Genomic DNA, 23,836 nt, shown 5'->3' with positions numbered 1-23,836 from the left:
TTGTTTTCTTTTTTTTAGCCTTCATTTGTCAAGTTTTCTAAAAAACTGCAAAACAAGGAATCAATCAAACCCAAACTTGGTGCATGAACATGCAGAAGAAATATTGCCATACTTCTGCACACCAGCAGAGGGCAGTACTGTTCTATTACCAATAATCTGTACCCAACTCTCCAGTGATCCAAAAGTGACTTTTTTTTTTTTTTTTTTTTTGGCCTGTCCCGTTTGGCTCTTTTGCCATCAGAATTGTTGTCTAAAGGCAAAGAAAGATGCCCAACGGATTTACTTTACCAAACTGACCATCCCAGCCTTGCCGTAATGGTCCATTTGATTCACCTTTTATTGTTTATTTTATTTTCACTTACTGAATACGGGACAGACTTGACTGGGGGAAAGAAGGGGAGAAAGAAAGAAGGAAAGAGAAACAGCTGAGAAGAGGGACGGGGGAGAAGGGCAAAAGACAAAAACCAACAGAACGGGCAGAGAAAAAAAAAATGCATATATCAATCACCTGGGTCACCTGCTGAGAAAGAAAAAAGAAAGCAAGCAGAAGAGAACAAGAGTAATAGAATAAACAACATCACAATGATATATGGGAATATGACAGTAAATACTAAATATTAAACATTATTGTGCAGCACATAAGATCAACAGAACAGTGTGCTTTGAGGTAGGAGCCAAAAAGGGTGTAGTTTGTGGGTGTGATCACCCGTGTGTACACCTGTGAGCATGGACGCGCTTGTTTTTTGTTTTTTAAAAGGTTCCTTCATGTAATAATCTGCTAGAGGGTGTGGGGGGGCCACAGCCCCGTCCTCCAGGGCGTGAAGCAGGTGTGGAGGAGATCAAAACTCCAGACATCCAGAGGCCCCCAGAACACAAGAGACCAAGGAAGACCAACAGAGGGGCAGCTGCGCCACTGTCCCGGAAAGAGCTGAGGAGAGTCCCAGATGAGGGCTCACTCAGCAGCCGCGGAGCAGAAGCCAGGGGGAGTTGCAGTGACGCGCCCGTGAGCTCCGCCGGCAGCCAGCTGCGCCTGAGTGACCGAGCCCCAAGCCGAGAGGCCGGGGGCACCCCACCTCCGAAGTGGCCCGAGCGAGCCCCAGGCTCCAGGCCCCGATAAGCGGCCGCCAAGGAGTGAGCCGGTGTGTACCTGGACGCCCATCCCCGGACACAAAGAACCACCAACGCACCGATGTCTGAGGGGGTCCGCCACTGGCAGGGGAAGTGGTGGTAGGGGGAGATAGGCCTCCAAACCTTGGAGGGCCTGAGATGTGCCCAGAGAGGTGGCGCCTGACACCCAACCTGACATATAGACACAGACATACAGGCACACACAGATACAAACATCCATTCCCACCCTCATGCTCTCATATACACTTACTCCACACTCAACCAACGTGGAGACAGACATAAAGAGACGTTGTACACACGATCACACTCCCCAAGCGTACTCTACAAACCAGGTCTAGGTGCCCCCGCCCCTGGAGGGGGGAACTGCACCCAGACCCAGGTGGTGTTTCCCTTTTCCCTGCGGTGGGGGGAGGCAGACCGCCCCGACTCCGCAGCAGCAGGAAGGCTCCACACTCCAGACCGCAGTCGGACGGCCAACTCCTCCTCCTAGCCCCCCTGCTCCAGCAGGTCGCAGAGAATGGGGGTGAGAGAAGACTCCAAACCTCCCTCCACCCGCTCATTGTAATGTTGATGCATGTGTGTTCTAAGGTGCATTTAAAACCCAGGAGGGCATGGAGCTACCTGCCAGAGAGCAGCAGGTAAGCGCATGGTCCCGCCTGCTGGCCCTCAATGTCTACGTGTATTTAAAATTGAGAGGTGGGCAACGATGCCAGGGGTGGGGTGTACACCCTGATGGTACTTTGGACTCCGTGTATCGTGCCCACCCCCAAGATCCTATATGTATGTGTAATGAGAGTGTGAGTAATGTGAATGTCTAAGTTGTGGGATAAAATTGAGGCAGAGGCAGCCAGAAGGGGACAGAGGGGGGGGGTAGCCTCCTCTGCACCCTGGTGACATACCCCTACTCCAAGGCCCTGCATGTGTGGGTGGTTGTGGTGGAGCGGGAAGAGGGAGGCAGCTGGAGATGGGGAGGGAAGGAAGGGAGGGGCAAGTGACCCCTCCCTGGGGCCAGCTCCCCCGCTGACCCCAGTAGGCACCCCCATACTCCGCGACCCGCCAGGGAAAGGGGGCCCAGGCCCATCCAGACCGGGCCCAGTGCAGCAGCGCCGCCCGGCCCCACAGAGCCCGGGACAGTCCACCCAACCCCACCACAGAGAAAACTGCACCCACCCCACCATCCACTCATCTTCCAGACTACATAAGACAATAAACACCCAGGCTGAGATCTTCCTCCACCTCTCCTGTATCTCCCCCTCCTGCAGAGGGAGCTCCTGAGGAGAGGAAAGCTCCTGCAAGATGTGACAATCTCCCCCACCAGTTGAAGAGCCCCCCAGGTGGCTCGACGCACCGGCGGCACCCTGCTCCAGGGCTGGGCCCCCATGCACCCACCCGCCCACAACCCCGGCAACACACCAACCAGGACCCAAGCCCCCGAGGCCCGGTCCGGGTCCCAGCCCAGAGACGGAGCGCCCCCAGAACCTCACGCCCATCCCGGACCCACCCAGGGGCAGCCAGGCTACCAGGTCAGTAACCCACGTCCGTCAGCACAGACCCTCCCCTAGCCCCGCTGCACGCAGCCGCGAGGAAACAGTCACCTGAGAGCCAACAGAGCCCCTAACCGGACATGACCGCTACCCCGGGTTGAGCCCCCCAAGGAAGATGCCTCCGGGGAACCCCCCGACGCCCTAAGCCTGTCCCTACCCCCACACCAATCACAACAGTGAAGGCGGGACCAAACTATGACCCCCCACCCCCACTAGGTGATGGAGCTGATCAAAGGAGCCCAGAGCAATTGATCTGATGTGGTGGCAGAGGCTGTATCAAGACTAATGTAATCTAATAGATAATTTCTATATTGGTTAGAATTAAGATTATTTTTATTTTTCCAGTTCATGAGGACAGTTTTCTTGGCTATGCATAGGGCAGTGAAAACCATATGGGCGATATTCTTTTCTGAAGTGACATTATCTAAGCTGCCCAACAAACACACTAAGGGGGAAGTTGGAATGTTACATTTCAGACACTTCGATAAGTCTTCACATATCTCGCGCCAAAACTTCTGAACTGGTGGACAGAACCAAAGAGCGTGGATATAATTGTCCGGTGAATTGGTTTGGCAGTGTGAGCAGTTGTTGGTAGACGTAAAGCCCATCTTGAACATCCGATGACCTGTATAGTGCACTCTATGTAATATTTTGTATTGAATTAATTGAAGACTGGGATTTCTAATTAGATGAAAGGTTTTTAAGCAAATCTGAGACCAGAAGTTTAGGTCTAAGTTAACTGATAAATCCGCTTCCCATTTTGCAATAGGAAGTGATATTGATTCATCTGTTTTAGAAAGCATTCTGTATATTTTGGATAGTAATTTGGGGGGTTTAAGAGTAAGAAATTGAACCACACTTGGTGGTGTTTGTAGTTCAACTTGACCCGGTTTAAATTTCTTTTTTACTATGGATTTAATTTGTTGATATTCTAAAAATCTTTTCTTGTTGATCCCATATTGTGTAACTAGTCCGTCAACGTCCAAAAGTGACTTTTATTGATTGGATCAGTTTGTTGTCTCAGTGATATTAGTCATCAATGTGTTTTATAATTTCAACTCATTTTCACACCTCGTTTAAATTAGAATGAGCCATGATGTAGACACTGCTTAATTATCAGTGAAAGCACTTATACCGTAAACCATGAGTGTGTGTTTGTGTGGTGATAAATCTATAAAAATCTTAATTCATTTCGAAATAATTTTGGAATAAAGACAGTTCGGCTACTTTTTATAAGAAGTTTATTCCTTTACATTTTAAAGGTTTGATCATTTAAAAGAGTGCATAAGATCATGGATCTTGGTGTTTAAACACACCTGTAATGCAGTTACTATAATACTACTAATTGTAAACAACGTGTGTATGTCTGTAGTATTTATCTATATATAGTGTTTACCTATAGTTTATATAAACAACTATTAACAAAGGAACTGTTAACATTTAAGTGAATTTCGTTAAAAATGTTTACAGTAAGATAAAAGTACATAGGCATAAAAATTTTAACATTTACAGGATATCAGAAAATGTCACAGTAACAGAGAAGTATAAACAAAAACAAGTCTAAGGTATGAAGTGATTTACAAGTGGACTCCTTCGGTGGTACCAGCTGAGCTGGATATGACGGGTTCGCCTGGAGACTCCTGGGGTTGCTGCATGATGTCTGAGGATTCAGTCTTAGGCCTTTTCTGAAATATTTAAATATTGTTGTGTAAGATTTTATTTCATTTTAAGCGTGAGAAATCCAAGATTTGTTTAGATTATTATTATGTGGCAGAATTAATACTGGATAATCCATGGTCAACAAAACAGTTTTCAAGGTATTTTATTAGCATTTTTCCGATATTATAGGATACTATACACGTTCGCCACTAAATACCTTTTTAAAATGAACTATATAATTAACGTCAGAGATTCCTGTGTTGTAATGATTTATTATATTTGAAAAATAGAGGCTATGCTCTGAGACATTCATGCACTATATTGCCATTTGCAGCTACAACAGCTTCTTCTCTTCTGAGAATGCTTTCCACCAGGTTTAGAAGTGTGTTCATGGGAATCTTTATTTGTGATGGCCTTGCTCGCAGTCTCCGCTCTAATTCATCCCAAAAGTGTTCTATTGGGTTGAGGCCATTCTAGAAGCTTAATCTTAGCCTGCCTTATCTATTTCAAACATAGTTTCTGATGTTTACGATCATCATCCTGTTAAACACCTGTGTCCAAAATTCAGTTGTCTGGCAGTTGACTTGAGGTGAAGTTGAAGACTTTTGAGGTAGTCACCCTTTTTGATTATTCCACCTACTTTTTATGTACCGAAACCACTGGTAGTAATATAGCACCGGAGCATGATGGTACCACCACCATGCTTAACAGCTGTCAGTGTTTTCAGGTTTCAAAAGGCCATAAATCAACACTTTTACAACCCATCTGGTTAAGAAATGATTTAAAAAGTTTAATAAGTCAGGATGCTGTAAGTTGGGGAAAACCCCGCCAGAACACCATATTTTATGCCAGCGAGTGGCTTTTTGAACGCCTCCTTCTGAGTGGTGGGGAAAATGGCATTTTTGGAGCACTGAGCATGCTTTTTCCAGCGCTCAGTGACAGCTCTGACAGCGTTTTCTTAAATTATGCAGGGCCCTACCCATGGTTTTCTCATCCACTTAACCTTCCTGCCTTCTTGGGACCTTTTTGTGCCACTGCTATGTGTTAAATGGCTGCCATTTCCACTGTGTTCAGTGGAATATACCCAAACTTGCCACAGGATAGTTTTTACCTGTCAATGTTAATATTCCAGTGTGAATTCCTTAAATCAGCCTAAAATGGCTGAGCAGCAGAAATCCCCACACCCATCACCCTGGGGACCATTTTCTGCCCATTGACTTCCATTATAAACGCTATTTTTCAACCCCAAATTATCATCATATGATTTTATTTTTTCTTCTTTTCTTGGATGTCAATGAAGACTCAGGGCCTTGAAGTTTTAATTTTTAAATTGCAAAAAAAATGCAAAAAAAATAATGGCAGGTCAAAATGTATGTTGGTGCCAATCTTTGGTCCATCTAAAGGCCTACTTATAATGACAATCACATATTACTTCAACTGGTTTTTTGTGGAAATATTTAGTTTCGTTTTTTGGTTTTTGGGGCTTATAACACAGGGCGCTCATGTAATAACACTGGGATTTGAAGGGTTAAAACAACGAAAATATAATTAAAACTTTACATGAATATTTCAGGGAGAAGTAGTTTTACAAGGTTGGCTAATTTAAAGTGGAATAAAATATGGATATATGGTCTTTTTATGGCGTGGCTGAGAATGGTCCCTAGGGTGATGGGTGTGAGTTTTTTAAAGGATGGCAGGAGGGTTAATTTAAATTCCATGATGAATTGGTGTAGTCTGCACTTCTTCTTTTCCAGGTGATCAAAGTTTAACTTAAGTGGATGAGAAAACAATGGGTAGGGCCCTGCATAATTTAAGAAAGCACCATCACTGCTGTCACTGAGCACTGGAAAAAGCACACTTTTTCCAGTGCTCATAAACGTTGAGTGTGATGTACAAAGCGGCATTCAATGACTCAGAAGAAGAGGTTCAAAACTCCACTTACTAGCGTGGAGTTTTCACCAACTTTTACAGTGTCCTGACTTAATAAATGTTGATTTTTCCATTGTTTCTTAAATGATTTGTAAATGTTTATGGCCTAGATGGCTTGCCATTCAAAAGCCACTTCCTGTAATGACTACCCACTAACCAATTTTCCCTCATCTGAGGGTGACAGTTGCCAAAATGGTGACATATCCAAATAATTATATTAAATTGTATGTTTGCATAATTGTTTAAACTGACGACTCTGGATGACACTGCTTAGAAATGGCCCATTAAGCTTCTAGGATGGCCTTCCCAAAGCCTCCGGCCACAACATGTTGAAAATTTGTGATTTATGCTTGAAATCTGGGTCTGTGCCAACAAACCAAACAGTTTAAATTGATTCTATCAATTCTGCCAAGAATTACCTTCAGCAAATGTCCAGCAATAATTTTAGCACGAGCTTATTGATGGCTATTCTATTTAAGGCGTGACTTAGGTGTACAATAATTGCAAACCCAAGGAACAAAGTCTTGTTTTTCAAGGCATTAGAATAATTGTACTCTATATCAATAAACTGTTCAAAGAAATCAATAAAATCCTCAAATTATTATGACATTCATGCCTACATTCATGAATATGCATAAACCTTTGGCCATATATATACTAGCTTGACAACAGCTAAAGTTTAGCCTGTACTGTTAGATTACAGATGGAAGGTGTGTTCTTTCCTAAAAACAAATTTCAACTCGCACTTCTCCTTCAAACCTCTGGGGGGGACAATCACAAAAGCTCTGGTGAGGCATTGTGTATGTAGTTACCGCTCTAGCACATAAAGTGACCTAGTGTTTGAGTGGTGATTTGCCATCAAAGCTGACAGATACCAAATGCACCAACCAGGTTGTCTATTAACTGGTTCACAGCAAAGGATGATGGGGCAGGAATAGGATCTATATAACAGGAAATTGATGTCCTCTTATCAAGAACCTGCTGAGCAGCTTATGCCCACTGTTCCAGCTTATATGGAGGAGTTGGTGTTACTGTGAGTGAGCTTTAAAAGAGAACAACTGGTTATCAGCGTGATCCTGGTTTCAAAACCAGATCTTCTTATTGGTGAATACCTGCATGATTGTGGGCTCTCTAAGTCTGTTCACATGTAGCAACACTACCTCTTTGCTTTCCTCCAATGCTTGCACGACAGCTGCCACCACCAGGTTTGCCAGAACAAAATGAACCAAGACCACAAAGGTGGCGAAGCAGATTGGCGAGGCCCACCACAGGTAGCTGGGACAGGCTTTATCATTGGGACGGCATGGGCGTAATGTGTCCTTTAGACACACAGAGCAGGTATAAATGAACCACAAAACCCTGACTGGAGATTCAAGTGTTGATTATTCCTTACTTACAGGTTTTGGACTTCACTGTTTAAAAGACAACATGTGCAGAGTTTGTGTGCATGGGTGAATGAGTACAAGCGTACCTTCAAAATGCCACTCCAGTTGTCCCCTGTGCACACTTTGTACAGTGTGAGCAGCGCCATCCCGAAGTTCTTAAAGTTAGCGTACTGATTTATGCCTTCACATGGATAGTCTGGGGTGCATTCTGACAACACACACACACACACACAGTGATTTTTCTGCACTGCCTCCTTGATAAATGCAATAATTCAGTTTAGCACATTTCTAACAACCTCAGTTGACCAAACTGCTGTACAAGTTACGCAAATATCTCCCTTCCTTGTTTTTCTACTTAACAACGTAGATGCAGTGCAAATAAAATAAATCATCTATCAGGTTCCTTTGCATCATGCACAATACATTTATGTGTGTGTGTGACTGTTATGATAGTAGTTTGACTGACCGAGGTTGCCAAAGAGCTCCACTCCCAGTGCAGCGTAGATGAAAAAGAAGAACATAAAGAGCAGACAGAGGTTTCCAACCTGGAACCAAAATGCCTGTGAAATCCTCTTTGAAGATTTGAATGTATATATTTATATATCCTACTTTTGGTTTGTTTTAAAGACTTCTAAGCATGGAAAGTAAAATCAGCTGGTCTTAGTGAGTTTATTCTGGGTGTTTACCTGTGACAGTGTCTTAGTAATGGTTCTCAGCAGAACTCTGATCTTCTTGGCCTTCAGCACTGAAAAGGGAAACAAGTGTTGTCTTCAAAGTGTTTGTAGATGTGTAGAACACACAAATGCCTTAGTAATAAAAAAGATCTCATATTGTCAAGTGTGTGTTTGTGTGTGTGTACCTTGTGCTAGTCTGAGCACTCTAGTGACGCTCAGGATGCTGGGATTAATGGGAAGACGGTGTTCCATATTCATCTTGGTGAAAATGATAACGATGAAGGAAACCAAGACTATAGCAATGTCCAGCATATTCCAACTAAAGACAAACACACATCATGCAGTCAATCAGGCCTTTACAAAACCCAACAAACCACGTAAGTTAAATTCTTGGGCATAATTGTGTTACCTGTTTTTTATGAACCTCAGTACGCCAAACGCCACAACCTTTAGCATGATTTCCAGGACCAGGAGGACAGTGAACACATAGAAGGAGTACTCTATCATCTGATCTACATACTGAACACACACACATTTCTATCATAGATACATGTGCATTTTTTGAAAGGATTGTGTGTGTGTGTGTGTGTGTGTGTGTGTGTGTGTGTGTGTGTGTGGATTTGCATTACCAAAGGCTGATTATAGTGTTCCGAAGCCATCAACACGACATTAATGAAGACGACTACTGTCATGAATAACTCGAGGAATCTGCTGGTACTCAGGTCATAGATACGGCGACGCACGAGGGAGTAGTGCCTGAAATAATTCTCCTCTCTACCTGGAAGAGACATGCACACATGTAAGGTTACAGGTATTTAAACATCCACCAACATCTACACTCTGATAGGTGCATCGAGAGGAAGTCTCAGAGTTCAGTATCTTGCCCAACGATGCTTTATTTTCATCAACTTTACTTTTATCCCGTGAGTTTCCTCCTCTCTGCAGCGATTGTTTTTGCTGCTGCCGGCACACGTGGAAGGTCTCCACCATGACGCCGATATACATGTCGAGGAGGAAAAAACTCATTACCATGAAGGAGATGAAATAAATGAGCATCCATTCGTTATAGTTCTTCACAGGCTGAAAAAGAAACACAAGAGGAAAGTCTGTGAGAAATTTAAGAACTAAATAATCGGACTTTAATAATCGTTCTATAGTGACATTATACTGGACATTAGAGTGTGTGAAGGACTGGAAACATATAAAGAAGCGCTCAGAGAGCAAACCTCTGTCAGGGCACCTCACTCTGTGGGAGGTATTTACTTGTAATAGTAACAGTAATAGTGTTGTATTTTGTATATATTCATTGTTTTCTTTGTTATTTTTAAATGTATTGCAAAAAAGTTTGGAGTGCAGTGAAAATATTGCAATACAAATATTGCAGAGGTCATGTGACATGATATTTTAATTTTTTGTATGGTACTTTCTATATGTTGACAACAAACACCACAGTCTTAGGAACTGTAGTTTCTAAGTTACAGTGTTTTGACCTTTAAATTATTGAGGTGACCTTGAAGACCTTGGTGGATGTCAAATTTTCAAATTTTCATAGATCATGACACCACCAGGTCTTAAAATGGCATAAATATATCCTCAGATGAACAACAGCACATCAAGCATTAGTCTGTGTTACTATTAATTTACAAAAACTAAACAAAAATGTAAAAATAGTATGTGAAAAACTAAGGGCACCCTTACTTCTTCTACATGAATTTGTTGATGGGTTTTTTATTATGTCCTTCAGACCTTCATTTATTTCCTGGATCCTAAGAACTCAGTTAGCAAACCCATGAAACTTGCTTGAAAAACAAAAAAAGTAAATTCAAACCATGAACTTAGTTACATCATCCCATATAATCACAATCCTTTTACTTCATAATGTGTGTTAGCAACAATGCAAAACATACATTAAAGTACTGGTAGCAAAACTACCTGTTGATCTACTCCCACAGCATCCAGTCCATCATACATGATGTTCATCCAGCCGTCCTTAGAGTACATCACAAACAAGGCTATCAGAGCCTGAATAAGAAACACAGAAACAGCTGTTAAGTTGACATACATTTATTTTCCGGGTGCCAATATTAATAGAACATTAATATTAACAAGTCACAGTCTCTGGAGGTCTGAGTTTGAATTCTACTTCTGAGATGAAATGTTTTAAACTCAGCCACAGAGAGGCTGTACCTATTGTACCTATCTCAACCTCAGATAAAAGGGGAGGGTTAACTGTTAACAATGGCTACAGTGCTGTTGGGCAACAGATCCAGTGGAAACCATGCTACTGTTAGCCGAAGACAAAGTAGGACGAGAGGGGGAAGGGGAAGGTTGACTTAAATATGAAACTTGATTTAGAGACAAAGGTAGAGATGGAAGGCCGAGATGATTTGGACATGTGTAGAGGGGGGAATGTGGACATGATGGACAAGTTGTGTTAAATATGGAGCTGTTGATCGTTTCTATACTTGTACTTAACAACAATGTGGAACTAGTCCGTACCTGAGGAAAGTTGTCAAAGTTGTACTCCTTCCGAACCCACGTATAATTAGCAGAGAGACATTCGGCCTTATTGGTGATGTTTGAAGTGTTTTCACCCTCACAGTAGAAGAACTTTCCTTTGAACAGCTGCAGCGTGAGTGTGAAATAAAGACAGAGGCAGAGGGTTTATTGTGATGTCAGGTTATTACACTGTTGATGCCAAAAGGAGTACACACTCTTGGGTGTTAACTGTGAATTTTTGGCTAAAAGCTAACAAGCAGTCATGCTGTAATTTTGTTCAAAAAGTCTGTGTGTGTGTGTGTGTGTGTGTGTGTGTGTGTGTGTGTGTGTGTGTGTGTGTGTGTGTGTGTGTGTGTGTGTGTGTGGTGTGTTTGGGAGGGGGTGGGGGCTAACCTGAACCCCAAGGATCCCAAAGAAAAAGAAGAGGACACAGCAAATCAGGACAATGTTCCCAATTGGTTTAGCAGAGGCAATAAGAGCTTTGACAGCCAGCTTCAGTTTTGGGGTTTGCTTGATCATCCTGGGACACACAAACATACATGTATGTATTAACGCCAGCACATCTACACACAGACATATACAGAGAAAAGTAAGACAAATCTCAAATGAGGTGCTGCATATGACAACAAACATCTATTTACACAGCGTGTGTGTACACACGGTACCTCAGCGTGCGAAGTGTTCTTAGCAGCCGAAAAACTTTGAGGATGCTGAGCATGTTCTTTTTGTCAGAAGTGACCAAAGTGATAATAAAGTTGGTTGAGGACAGAATCACCAAAAAGCCGTCCATGAGATTCCAGAATGACCGGCAGTAGCTGCCCTTCCCGATCACCAAGCCAAGAGCTATAACCTTGTGTTAAAGCAATAAATCAACAGTATAAATTCAAAACATCCCTGATTCCCAAAGCTGAAAGTACTCACAATCTGAGGTTGAAAATGTTTGATCAAAACTGAAGAACATTATTTTGAAAAAATAAATAAAAGCAAATCTGGTGTTTACCTTAATAACCATCTCGATCAGGAAGACGGCAGTAAAAACAGAACAGGATGCATTCAGGATCAAGCGTTCCTTTAGAGCAGAGCGACATTCACTTGTAACCTACATGTGTTTTCTTTTAGAAACATACGCTCACTTGACACTTCATTAGGTATACTAAAGAAGTTTCACACATTACGTGCAAGTGTGAAAACCTCTATAGAAGCAAAAGTACTGTCCGTTTGCTGGTCTGGGGAGTTCGAGTGAGTGTTAACACAATGCCACAATCTTCTCAGGAGCAAGTTCGCCCCAAAGTCAGACCGTGCGAGACTCAAAGACCTCAGACTCTACAGGCTAAATCTTTTTACGTTTTTTTTACAGGACTGCACAGAGGCTTGAAGTGTTCATCACCCAGCTTGGCAGCATGTAACTCCACACAGATGCCACATCTGAAATGTGTCTATATATTTGTGCTTCTCTGACTGAGTATATCTGTAACTGCTCCAGATGTGGGTCTCACCATGCTTTTAGGGTTTATACTGGGCCTCTCCATAGCAATGGTGACACAGTTCAGCAGAATGAAGAAGAGAATCACATGGTCAAACACCTTGTGAGACATCAAACGCTGGCAAAATCTACGCAACCTAAAACAAACACCGACACTGTAATTACAGTCGTTTAAGAACGAAACAAACACAATTAAGGTCAGAAAAACATGAGGCTTGAAATGTCCCGAGGATTCCTCTCACTGTTCTGTAAAACCATTTGAATATTTTAGATAACTAATTTTAAATTTAGGTATGTGTATGCACAAATTCACCTTTCATCGAATATACAGGTAAAATATGTATATGTTTGAATCCAGTTGGTCCTCAGAAGTGTAGAATTTTATACTTTTACCTTTACTTTCTATAAAATATTGATTTGTCTTACAAGGTCAAGGAAATCAGGGAGAACCTGTGCAGTTCATAACAAACAGGACATGGACAGTAAATACACTATTCAGGTACCGTCATTAGGACTTTGTCTATCCAGCTAAACATGCTGCTGTTAGCCCTCTGAGGCCACTTTCATCATACTGTAAGCATGGTTATCTTATTAGCGTCAATCTATTTTCATGGTGTAGGACTTATTTGCATCAAAGTGCCATTAACATCCACATAGCTGCACTGTTAGGATTAAAACTTGTTCAAACACCAGTTGAAACAAAGACTCAGCGTCTTGCTGCTAACGTGTGAATGATCTGAAAGTGCTGCCGTGTTCGGTGACTCCAGAGCGTTAATGCCAGCAACAGATAGGACAGGAGCGAAGGCGGATTAAATACAATTTAAATGACTGTTGATTTGTATCCAAGTAAATTACAGATTTGTGGAGCCGCACAGGAAAAGTCTTTCTAAGTTCTGAGTAACTATTAACTAGTTTAGTGGACCTGAATGAGCTTCAGTGTTAAGGAAATCTCAGCTAGTAAAAACGTAAAAGTCAGTGGAGCTCTGTCCAGTCAAACGTAATAAAGTACAGAGTAAAAAAATCTCATGAAACTAAGTATGAAGTGTGTGTCCCTTGTTGTGTGTGAATCACTTACCTGCTCTGTGGGGACAGCATGTACAATGACCAGTCTTTATGCTGTTGGCACCACAGCAGCACTTTCTGAATCCTATTCAAAAATCTCTGCAGGAGTCAACGGTCACACATCGGTCACTCCTCTTTATCCAAAGCATAAATAAAATACTGAAAAAAAGCCAACCTAGACCTTAAAAACAATCATTTTTATACTTACAGTGAAACTGTTGTTTTTTGTCTGTGTGGAGGGAATCTCAGAGGCTGAGGCACTCCCACTGGATCTGCTGGGCTCAGTGGCAGGAACAGAATATTCTCCTGTGATTGTTCTGGGGCCCTGGAATAACATGAGCAAAGGTGTGAGTGGCAGTGTGAATGTTTGAACAAAGGCACCTTCAGCCAGTTGCTGGATTTATAAATCAGCAAATAGCAAAGTCAATTAAAAGCCTTCTCAGTACCTCCTCAAGGGAGCTTTCGGCCTCACATGCCAAGCTGGGACAGCGAGAGGAGTCTTGATGAATGTTTTCACTGGGCTGTCAGAAGGTACATCAGGAAACAGAGATCGGCAGCGGTGTGTGTGCACACACACACCTTTAATGTTATCGTAACTTAACATTAAACTCAAGAAAACTGAAACAGTTCTTACCCTGGCCTGGAAGCTGTCAACCCCTATGCCCACCAGTACATTAAGAAGAACATTTTTTCCAAACACAATGATGGCAATAAAGTAGATAGCTGCCCACGGGGAGGTGGCAGCCACGGCATTATAAAGCACCACGTTCCAGTCGTCCTGAGTCAGAATCTAGATAGATTAACAAAACTTTCATTCTTTGTGGCACAGATTCAACAAGGTGCTGGAAACACAGCTTGGAGATTTTGGTCCAAATTGACATGAGAGCATCACATGGCCAGAGGGGCTGCAGATTTGTCAGCTGTACATCAATGACATTGATGACATTCCCCCACATCCTACACTACAGCCTCATTTTCATTGTGTTTTCCATGTTCTTGAATATTTAGAAGTTCTTTGATAATATGTAGTATAATAAAAGATTATCTATTAACACATAGCACATCATTTTCCATGCATAAAGACTCCGGCCATACACTCACTGGACACTTTATGATCCCCCACATCCCGGAGGTTTCTATTGATGGTGACACATGTTCCTAATAAAGCGCCCATTGAGTGCACATGACAATGAAACAACACACATCCCAAAGTCAAAACCTCACCTGGAACACAGTGACCATGGACCACAGCAGGCTGTCAAAGTTTTTTCGATCATCAGCGGTTTCATTATATATTGACCTGAAGTGGAATTTGCATCCAAAGAGGTGCATGCCCACAATGCTGCAAACAAACAGCAAGCTGCAGTGAGAATCACATGTATGTAAATATGGCATCTGAAGGGTGACAGAAAATATAACAACTAAATCAGGAACTGTATTTAAAGAAGCAAACAGTCATTTTGAAGCCTCAACTTGTGCAAATTCTTAAATATATTTATTTATTCATCAAGTTTTTTTAAATTGTAACTAGTAGCTCTGACTGTGGAGTGAAGGACACTGCATGCTCATATGTAAATCACTTGGCAGGCGCAAAGTATCAATGCTTTAAAATCATTTTTCTCCATCATTACTTTTCATAATTTATCAAATTAGCACCACAATGTATTAAGAATTTTAAATAATGTCTATATCAGGAGATTATTTACTGATGCGAGTAGGCTCACTCACAGACCCATAAACGTCCAAAAAACCTTGACGCTAGAGGAGTCGCCCCCTGGTGGCTGTTAGGCAGAATGTAATTTAAAGGAACTTTGGTATTGGCTTTACTTTTCAGCCCAGTAAACAACGTCTATCGTTTATATACAGTCTATGAATATAACATCTTAGAGCTCACAAATGTGTACACCGAGACTCTTGGTGTGTGGATACATACCTAAAAATGAAAATGACAAACAGCATTAACCAGCACAGAGTGGATGCCTCTCTAATCGTCCTCTTCAGGACCAGCAGTTGCCTCTTCAGGTACGGGAGGAAGTGAAACACCCTCACGAAGCGCAGCACATAAAATGCTCGCACAACTGACAGCTTGCCATCAGCTTTGGAGCCTAATTCCCATAAACTGAAAACCACAAACAAACACATTAACGTGCAGCTCTGTCAGATCACTTTGTCCACAATGACTAATAACCGTATGCTGAGATGATGCTTTATTATACTGATATCATTAGTCTGACCTGTTGGAAATACATCTAACATGATACAAACACTAGGATGTGGCTTCAGAAATATTTATAAGAAAAATAAAAATGACAAAAGTAAGAAGAGCGAGAATAAAGTTACATTTATTTAAACTTGAGAAACCCCTAAGGAAACAAAGAAATGTTTGCGAATGTGACACAATAAAACAATAAGCAAAGTTTCAAAGTCAAAGGATAAAGGTTTATACCTGGTGAGAACAACCACAAAGTCGAAGATGTTGTCAAGGTCCGCAAAGTACATCCACGAGAGGGCGATCAGCTTTATTATCATCTCCACCACAAATATAATGGTAATAATTATGTTACTGACAATTAATACTCGCGTCAACTCCTGAGGCTGCAGGAGGAGAAAATGGAAATAAATAAGAAAACAGAATCACACACAGACAAGAGAAATAAGAATCATTTAAATGCATGAACGTAAGGGAAGAGTCATCATTAGATGCAAAAGTAAATATGGATTTTTTTAATGACGCCTCTTATCTCTTCTTACTCTTAATCTAACAGCGCAAGCTTCTTATATCACTGAGATCAAATTTATGTGATAAATAATCGCAGACATGTCTCACCTGGTTGTAGTGCTCCATCGCCATGGTAACAATAGTGATGAAAATAGCAATAATGATGATTCGATTAAAGAATTTAGTGTTGATGAGAATGTTAAACTTTTCCTTGAAAGGGATCCAGACCTGATGCTGGAAGATGAGACAGTTGGTTAGGCGAATCACAAACAGCTAACGCTATTATGACTGATGTTACTGCACCCAGTTGCAAACTGGTCTTACCAGTGTGGGTTTGACATGTGTTGAGCTCTTGACGGGCTGCACCCTGTTATGATGTAAACACACACTGACCTAAGCTGTGGCCTATGTTCTTCTAGTACTTTCTGTATTCTTATTCTTAAATATTTCTTCTTTTTACTTCCATTTGTAAAGAAAGCTCAACTTTGTTTTTGTTTTTTTACCTAGCTGACATGACTAATACTTTTAAAACTACATTCCTGACACAGTCTTACATACTTTAGCACCCTGTAAACTACAAATCTGACCTCAAACACAACAAAGTCTAGATTTTAAAGCCACAGTACTTTTCTTACCTGGTGGTCATCATCTTCAGGAAGGAAACAAACTTCCTGAAGAGAGTTTTAAAAGACAGAGGACCAGCATGCTGCTCTGTTGTGACTCTTGCGAAGTTCTCTGAGAACTGGGTTGCAATGATGACTGCACACACATTCATTATGATAAAGGAGCCAATCTAGTTGAGGAGATGAAGAATTAGCTATAGAGTTTCTGGGGAAATTGCACAACCAACTATGAAGGGTTGTTGAAATCTACACATAAGAAACAAAAAGTTCAGCATCCTCTGATTTAGTAGTTTTGGTTTCCAGAAGGGCACGTCAATACTTGTTATTGAATACATAATAAAAATGATTTAACAGGTGTGGGTACTTACAATAGTGACAAGTATGAAAAACACAAAACTCCAGAAGGAATAAGAGTCCATAACATAATACATGATATTGGTCCATCCTTCAAGTGTCACAACCTGGGAGCAGGGAGACACAGAGAGACATAAATACTATCCCTCTACATTACAGATGGCAAAACAGCAGGCAGATGAACAGATAAACTGCACTATATGCCAAAGAAAATGCATTTGTTTTATGAATTTTGAATCTTTGAATGAATTGCCATACAGAGGTCGACATAATCCAGATGTTTTTCTGTGCATATCAACAATTTCTTACCTGGAAAATGGTTATCCAGGCATAGCCGATGTTATCAAAGTTAATAACTCCCAAGTCAGGGTTGTGGTCCCCAGCACGGCATACATTGTAGTACATGTTCCAGTTTACACATTGGCCGGCTTGGATCGGCTCGTCTGCAGCCAGTGTGCAGATTTTGCCATGCTCCTGGTAGGGCGGCACATCACGGCAAAAGCGTCCTCCACCCTTTTCGTCAGGTGAACAGATGAACGAGGACCGTCCACCAAAGATGGGCACAAAGTATGGACTCAGAGACACGTTATAAATTCTAGATAGAAACAGATAACAATGTGCACATATTATGTAAAACAATCATTTAAATATAGTCAATCATTTCAGTGTTGTATGTATGAGAAGCTGCTGTATATGGCAACCCCTCCCTGAGCCTGGCTCTGCCAGATGTTTCTTTCTGTAAGAATGTTTTTTTTTCTGTCCCACAGTCATCTGGTACTTGCTCATGTCAGATGTTGAGGTTTTCTGTCTAATATTGTAGGGTTTTTGCAATGCCATGAAAATGTATGCCCCTTCCCGATTTGTTCATTTTTTGCATATTTGTTACACTTACTATTAGACAGAAATGACCACATTAAATAAAGAACACAGTTTTTAAATGAGGCATTTGACGGCGTCCTTTTGAGTATCCTGTGGGGGTACTTTGAGTGTATGGGACTTCTCCAAAGGGTGGCTTCTTCCTTAAAGATAGATTGAGGAGTTCACTAGTAGAGCCATTAGTCCTCCACATCGAAAGCAGCCAGATGAGATGGTTCAGGCATCTGACTGGAATGCCTCCTGGGTGAGGTGATCCAAGCAGTCCCCACCGGAAGGAGGTCCCAGGATAGACCCAAGACAAACTGGAGAGATTACATCTGTCAGATGGTGTTCCACTGGATAAGCTGGGGTGTGGGAGGTTTGGGTTTTATGCTTAGGTTGTTGCACCCACGACCCTGCCCCCAATAGGCAGTAGAAAATGGATGGAAGGCATTTGATAAATTTAATACTTACAGACATTATTTGCTATAGGCAGAGAGTTGGATTAAATAATTGGTTAAAGTTTGTTAGAAGCTTGTGCTGCCCAGAGAGAAAAGAAAAAACATGAAAGTCTTAGAAGAGCAGATGAAGCAGTTTACATACGTCAGGATGTCGTCGCCCAGGAAGCAGCGGTTGCGCAACTTCCCCGCCCACATCTGAACTCCAATGACTCCGAAGATGTGGATGACAAACGCGTAGAGGATGAGAACATTACCAAGCATGGGGGCCGTTTCAAGGAGTATTGTCACCAATATCCGCATACCTACACAAATGAGCAAGAAAATGGTAGCTTACGTGAATAATAGTTCGACTTTCTCTGAAAACTTTAATTTGTTTTGTAATTCTGGACTAAAACCCTTCTCCTTGGATCCAGCAGGTACTGTGTAATTATATAGATCATAGTAAAAAGCTTAACAGAAACTCAATTACTGCATTCCATATGCTCGACGATGACCAAACAACGAATCCATACACTGGGGGAAATAATTATTTGATCCCCTCCTGAAATTGTAAGTTTGCTCTCTGTGGTCTTATGGTGTCATGGTCCCCGTGTCTGCCCGGCTGACTCAGGTTGGCTACATATGTTTCTTGTTTACATCTACCTCTCTCACGCTTGCCGTGTCTCGCCGGGGCGGAGCTCATTGCGGGCTCCCGCCCCTGGCCCTCGCACCTGAAGTTAATCACACACCTGTGGCTCATCGCCTGAACTCATCCACTACTTAAGGCAGTGGCTGGAAACATGTCGTCGCTGGACTATTGAGTAACCTCGGTAGTAAGCTCCGAAGTACTAGTCTCTTGTTGCCTTTTCGTATCACTGACCCTTTGGATTTATCACTTGTTGTCTGTAAACAGGAATTCCGTTTCCCTGGAACCCTTGGTGTGCGGGCTTGCTGGTGTGCTGTGTTTTTTGTGAAGTATGCGCTTGAGTCCATCCCACTTCGTGACATATGGTTATTTCATTTTACTGGAGAGGGACAGAAAATCAACCAAACATCCTGAAGAAATAAATCCGAAAGTGAGAAATTTCACTAATTTCTTATTACATTGTTTTCTTATTGTTTTGAAAAGATTCCACGAAAAACGTCTCAGAATTTAATTACTTACATTACTTACTGTGAAATCTTAAATATTTAAAAGATACTTTATTGACGTTGTATACTTCAGGGAGATTTGTTACAACGGTTACAATGCAGTGATGAAATGTTAAATTTTCCCCTTTATAATCACATATAAATTAGCAAATACCTTTATTCACAGTATTCAGTTACAAATAAACAACCTGTGGAGCAAAAATCTTTGTTACTGTCGTTTAACTGGAGTGCTTCAACATTTTAAACTAAATCTGATTTTAACAAAGAAAAAACACTGCTACCCCTCAACCTCCCAGTAGACACACCTATGGATTCAATTACAAAATCCTACGTCACCTTATTCTCGAATTATCGCAATCACAAGATTTTCAGAGAACTTGAGCTTGAGGTCAAGGTCACTGAGATTTGAACTAGTCCAAGATTTTTAGTAAATACATCTATGATATCATAGGTGATGTACTGAAACTCATACATCACTTTGTACTTGAGTTATCAAATTCACAAACTTGGATGACCATGCTACATGCTCGCCTGCCTTTTAAAACTCTCCTTGTTTAGCCCTCCAGTCTAAACAATGTAGTGTACATTCAAAATAACCATACTAATCTAAATAATGACAATCATCAGGCCTCTGTTCTATCCAAACTCTGTAAATATCGACTTACTTGGTACTCGGCTGATTAGTCTCACTGGCTTGATGGCATGAGATGCTTCTACGTGGAGATTAAAGAATCTAAACGTATAATCCATTAGCCTGAGGGGGCAGTTACAGACACAAACGAGAAGAAGAGCTTTACTTTCTTTCATTCATAAAAATAAGTGTGCCTTCCAATAATGTAAAACTGCATCTTTTTGGAGTTGCCCTGCAAAAGTTTTTAAACTGAAACTAAATTCTAGAGACACATAGATATAGACACATGGATATTAACTCTGCAAAGATGATGAAAAGATCAAACTTGTTCCAGTGGCTGCTCAGGTAGCTTCCTTTATGGCCGATGAATCCCAGGGCTATTGTCTTAATGAGCATTTCCATGATGAAGTAAAGAAAGACGAGAGAACCCAAAATCTGTATACAGAGAACGAAAAACAACGTCATATCAAATATCAAAACATACAAGGCATACTGTTAACATACAATCACTGGTAACAACGGCAGTAGCACAGATATAACATACTATATCCAGATGCTGCATCTGAGCTTTTAAGGGGGTCTTGGGGTCAGGCTATGGGCTCTGATCCATTCCTACAAGATTTTACTGTTTAATTTGACTTATTACAATAAGTTACCTCCACTTTAAGATGACATATTGTTAAGTGACTGTTCTGACGCAGTTAATGCTGACTTATGTCAGGTTAAGAAAAAAGAGATAACCATTTTAATTAAAGTCATTCAACAGAAATATGTGGAAATGAAATACATGTATGTCATTCAAAATTCTCTCTTTCTGTGTTAAATCTGTTTTTGGCCACAAATAAGACAAACCAACAAATCTTTTAAATGATGTCAGTAATCCTGTCAGTTTTTAAAGAAGAACATTTAAAAAGCAGCTGCAGAATTGAAATATTAAGTGTAGGACTAGCACTGTTAGTATCATATATGGTACAAAAACTCACATTTTAAACTTAAAACCTGTCCTTGACAAAGCACTTCAGGATTTTTCAGCGGGGACATCATGAAGCCAAGAATCAAGATTACGCAAGCACATTATGGTACTAACAAATGAGAGAGTTTACGAAGTGTGTTATAAACTACAGCTTATCATTAGTCTTTAAAGGGACAGTTCATGTGTTGTACATTTGTATACTTTCTGTTGGACCTGTTGTGCCATCTTCATCTAAATTGCTATGATTTGAAGTTCAGCCGTAGTAATATTAGCAAAATATTCATGATTCCCAAAATTTACATTTTTTTCTACAGAACTAGAACAGCCAACCAAAGATGATGAAGATGAAGATGCATAATTTCTTCTGCACAGTGATAAGCATTGGACTAAAACATAAGCAGGTCTCTAGTAAACACTTCTAGTCTGCTAGTCTCTTCTTCTGACGCTCAGCTCATTATAACAACCTCTCGGGTGAAGCTCTCCTCTTCCACCTCTACACAAGGCTGGTACATGCCGTCATTCACGCAGCTGAGCAGGACCACCAGTATGGACAAATAATCCAACCATGTAGAAGAAGAAGAGGTTAAGGTCTAAACACATTCAAAAAAATTCATCAACAACAGATGAAGCTTTCATACTAAAAGTATTTTACGTGGACATATTGAGTGGTATACAAGAGAAAAAAAACCATAAAAATAAATAAAAAGGTTTGAAATTGAGTTAATGACATTCTTACTTCATTCAGTACAGAAAGGATATGGGCCAGAGACTATTTTGAGGAACCATTTGCGGGGTCTACTCGTCTGCTTTAGTCTGAAGCACACAGGCGCCACCTCTGGGAAGGGAAGCTGCTCCTCTACAACGACGCCTCTACATCTCTCATGGATTTCATGCATAATGAAACCAGAACCGCATCTGAGAGAGGTCAGGAAAAAGGGGTAAAGAAAACCATGATATACAGATCTATTTGGAGAAACAACTTCCTGCATAATTTTTCAGAGTATGAAGAGCATGGCGAGGTGTTCTCTTGCATAAAAAGGTTAAGTAGTCCCACACTAATAGAGTTGGCTTTATATGGATTTCTGTTAAATGTTTGGATACATTTCATTACACCTGTTCAACTGCTCCTTAAGTCAAATACTTAATCAGACAATCACATGGCAGCAACTCAGTGGATTTATTAATGCAAGCATGGTCAAGAATAACAGTGGAAATTTAAACTGATTATCATAATAGAGAACAAAGGGGATTTAAGTGATTTTGAATGTGGCTAATTGTTGACCCCAGAGGAGCTGGTCTGAGTATTTCAGAAACTGTTGCTCTCAGACATATCTGCAATCAGTTTCTGTCAAAGTGACTTTTATATATCATCCAGGTAAAAACTTCCATTGACATTAAAAATGTCTTGAAATCTCTTTGAAGAAAGTTATAAAAAAATGCAGCAGAAATCCAGTGGCCAAAAGGATCTGTATTGATTATAATGTAGAATACAGAGTAGATGAAATAGCGCACAGCCATTTGCAAGGATCCTTTCAAAACACGTTAATCAGTAAAAATCTATTACAGTGCTTACAGTGTGTTAGATGGAGAATTAATTAATTATATTAATAATTGGAAATATAATAAAAATATTAGACAAATAATAATAAAACTAATAATCGCGCGCACATAAAATCATAGGATTAATGTTTGGCATGACACCTGTACCAGTTACTGTGAAATGTAAAATAAGTGTAAAGTATCAACCTGGGTAATGATAGCTGAGTGTTAGCAACATGTCAGAACCAATGAGTTAGGAAAGCTGTCAAATAAATGTAAAAAAAAAAAAAAAATGATTGTAGTTCTCACTGAAATGAATTGACAACTTTTGACTGTTTTAAGTTGTATGTCCGGAAGAGCAGTGACTCAACACATTAACCTTAAGTGTACCTTATTTAGACGACATGCTAACATTTTAGTGACTTCGCATTAGCCTAAAGCTACAGTCATTGGAGGCTACATGATGGGGCTGTTAGTATGACACTGTCATAGACATGAATAGGCGACACACAATCATAAACTCTCAATTTGTTTTCTACTTATCCAAATTTGGTTGGATTAGCTAACTGGTTTTGGATAAAAGAGTTGCGTATGGCATTAGCTAGCTAACTAACTAGCCTCTTTTAAATAATAACTATAGGCACTGGAGACAAACATTTAACAGTTTGCAAACATGTTACCCTCAGGTTCAGCAGTAAACATACAATAGTAAAACTTGGAAAACCCTTTCCTAATTTAGCTCAATCAATCAATTAATCAATCAATCAACAGAAAATCCAACAATGCTTTGGGGACATTTCTGTACCCTAATTATGGTACTACAATTTATTTTAAACAAATTTAAAACTACTTTATTACACTTAACTCTGAAAATGTTCATTTTTACATTTTCAAAAACACTTAAGTTACATTTTCCCCCCAAACAGACTCACAGGTTTCTGATTGTGAATTCTCCTCTTCACCTTCACTTCGGCCAATCAAAGGTAAATGAGCCAAACTCTGACGTGAAGCTGTAACCAACAGCAACCATTCTGAAACCGGATGATGACAATGAAGAGCAAGAACTGTTTTATTAAACAGTAATTTCATCCCTTTAAGTTTTTTTATTCTTAGAATGTATCTTATAATATTTTAATGTGTGCCCAAGAAACTATTGATAGCGGGTGTGTTGAAGCTAATATTTTAAT

At 40.7% G+C, this 23,836-nt stretch overlaps 1 protein-coding gene across 5 annotated transcripts; it reads right to left on the bottom strand.

Annotated features, from left to right (window-relative positions):
* Positions 1–3,904: 3,904 nt before the first annotated feature.
* LOC101473639 (voltage-dependent T-type calcium channel subunit alpha-1I-like) lies at positions 3,905–23,681 on the bottom strand. 5 transcript variants are annotated; one of them, XM_076887302.1, is made up of 33 exons: positions 23,582–23,681; positions 21,871–22,025; positions 21,575–21,678; positions 20,436–20,572; positions 20,172–20,260; positions 18,518–18,677; positions 17,369–17,654; positions 17,074–17,166; positions 16,718–16,875; positions 16,407–16,449; positions 16,191–16,316; positions 15,810–15,958; positions 15,297–15,482; positions 14,588–14,705; positions 13,998–14,153; positions 13,810–13,884; positions 13,572–13,688; positions 13,377–13,462; positions 12,315–12,438; positions 11,819–11,887; positions 11,484–11,668; positions 11,212–11,338; positions 10,819–10,944; positions 10,252–10,341; positions 9,234–9,399; positions 8,949–9,097; positions 8,729–8,838; positions 8,505–8,638; positions 8,332–8,390; positions 8,112–8,190; positions 7,732–7,853; positions 7,421–7,579; positions 3,905–4,357 (listed from the first exon to the last, which is right to left on the bottom strand). In XM_076887302.1, exons 2-33 carry the CDS (start codon positions 22,004–22,006, stop codon positions 4,250–4,252), a joined length of 4,026 nt encoding a protein of 1,341 aa, XP_076743417.1. In that variant the 5' UTR covers positions 22,007–22,025; positions 23,582–23,681; the 3' UTR covers positions 3,905–4,249. The 5 variants fall into 5 exon arrangements, with proteins under 5 accessions (XP_076743417.1, XP_076743418.1, XP_076743419.1 ...); XM_076887303.1 differs by having other exon boundaries at positions 8,729–8,766; XM_076887304.1 differs by lacking the exon at positions 13,998–14,153.
* Positions 23,682–23,836: the final 155 nt, after the last annotated feature.

Source organism: Maylandia zebra, linkage group LG8 (assembly GCF_041146795.1).
Source record: "Maylandia zebra isolate NMK-2024a linkage group LG8, Mzebra_GT3a, whole genome shotgun sequence".
NCBI lineage: Eukaryota > Metazoa > Chordata > Actinopteri > Cichliformes > Cichlidae > Maylandia > Maylandia zebra.
The sequence above is the reverse complement of the archived record's forward strand: the minus strand, read 5'-3'. Positions and strand labels throughout refer to the sequence as shown.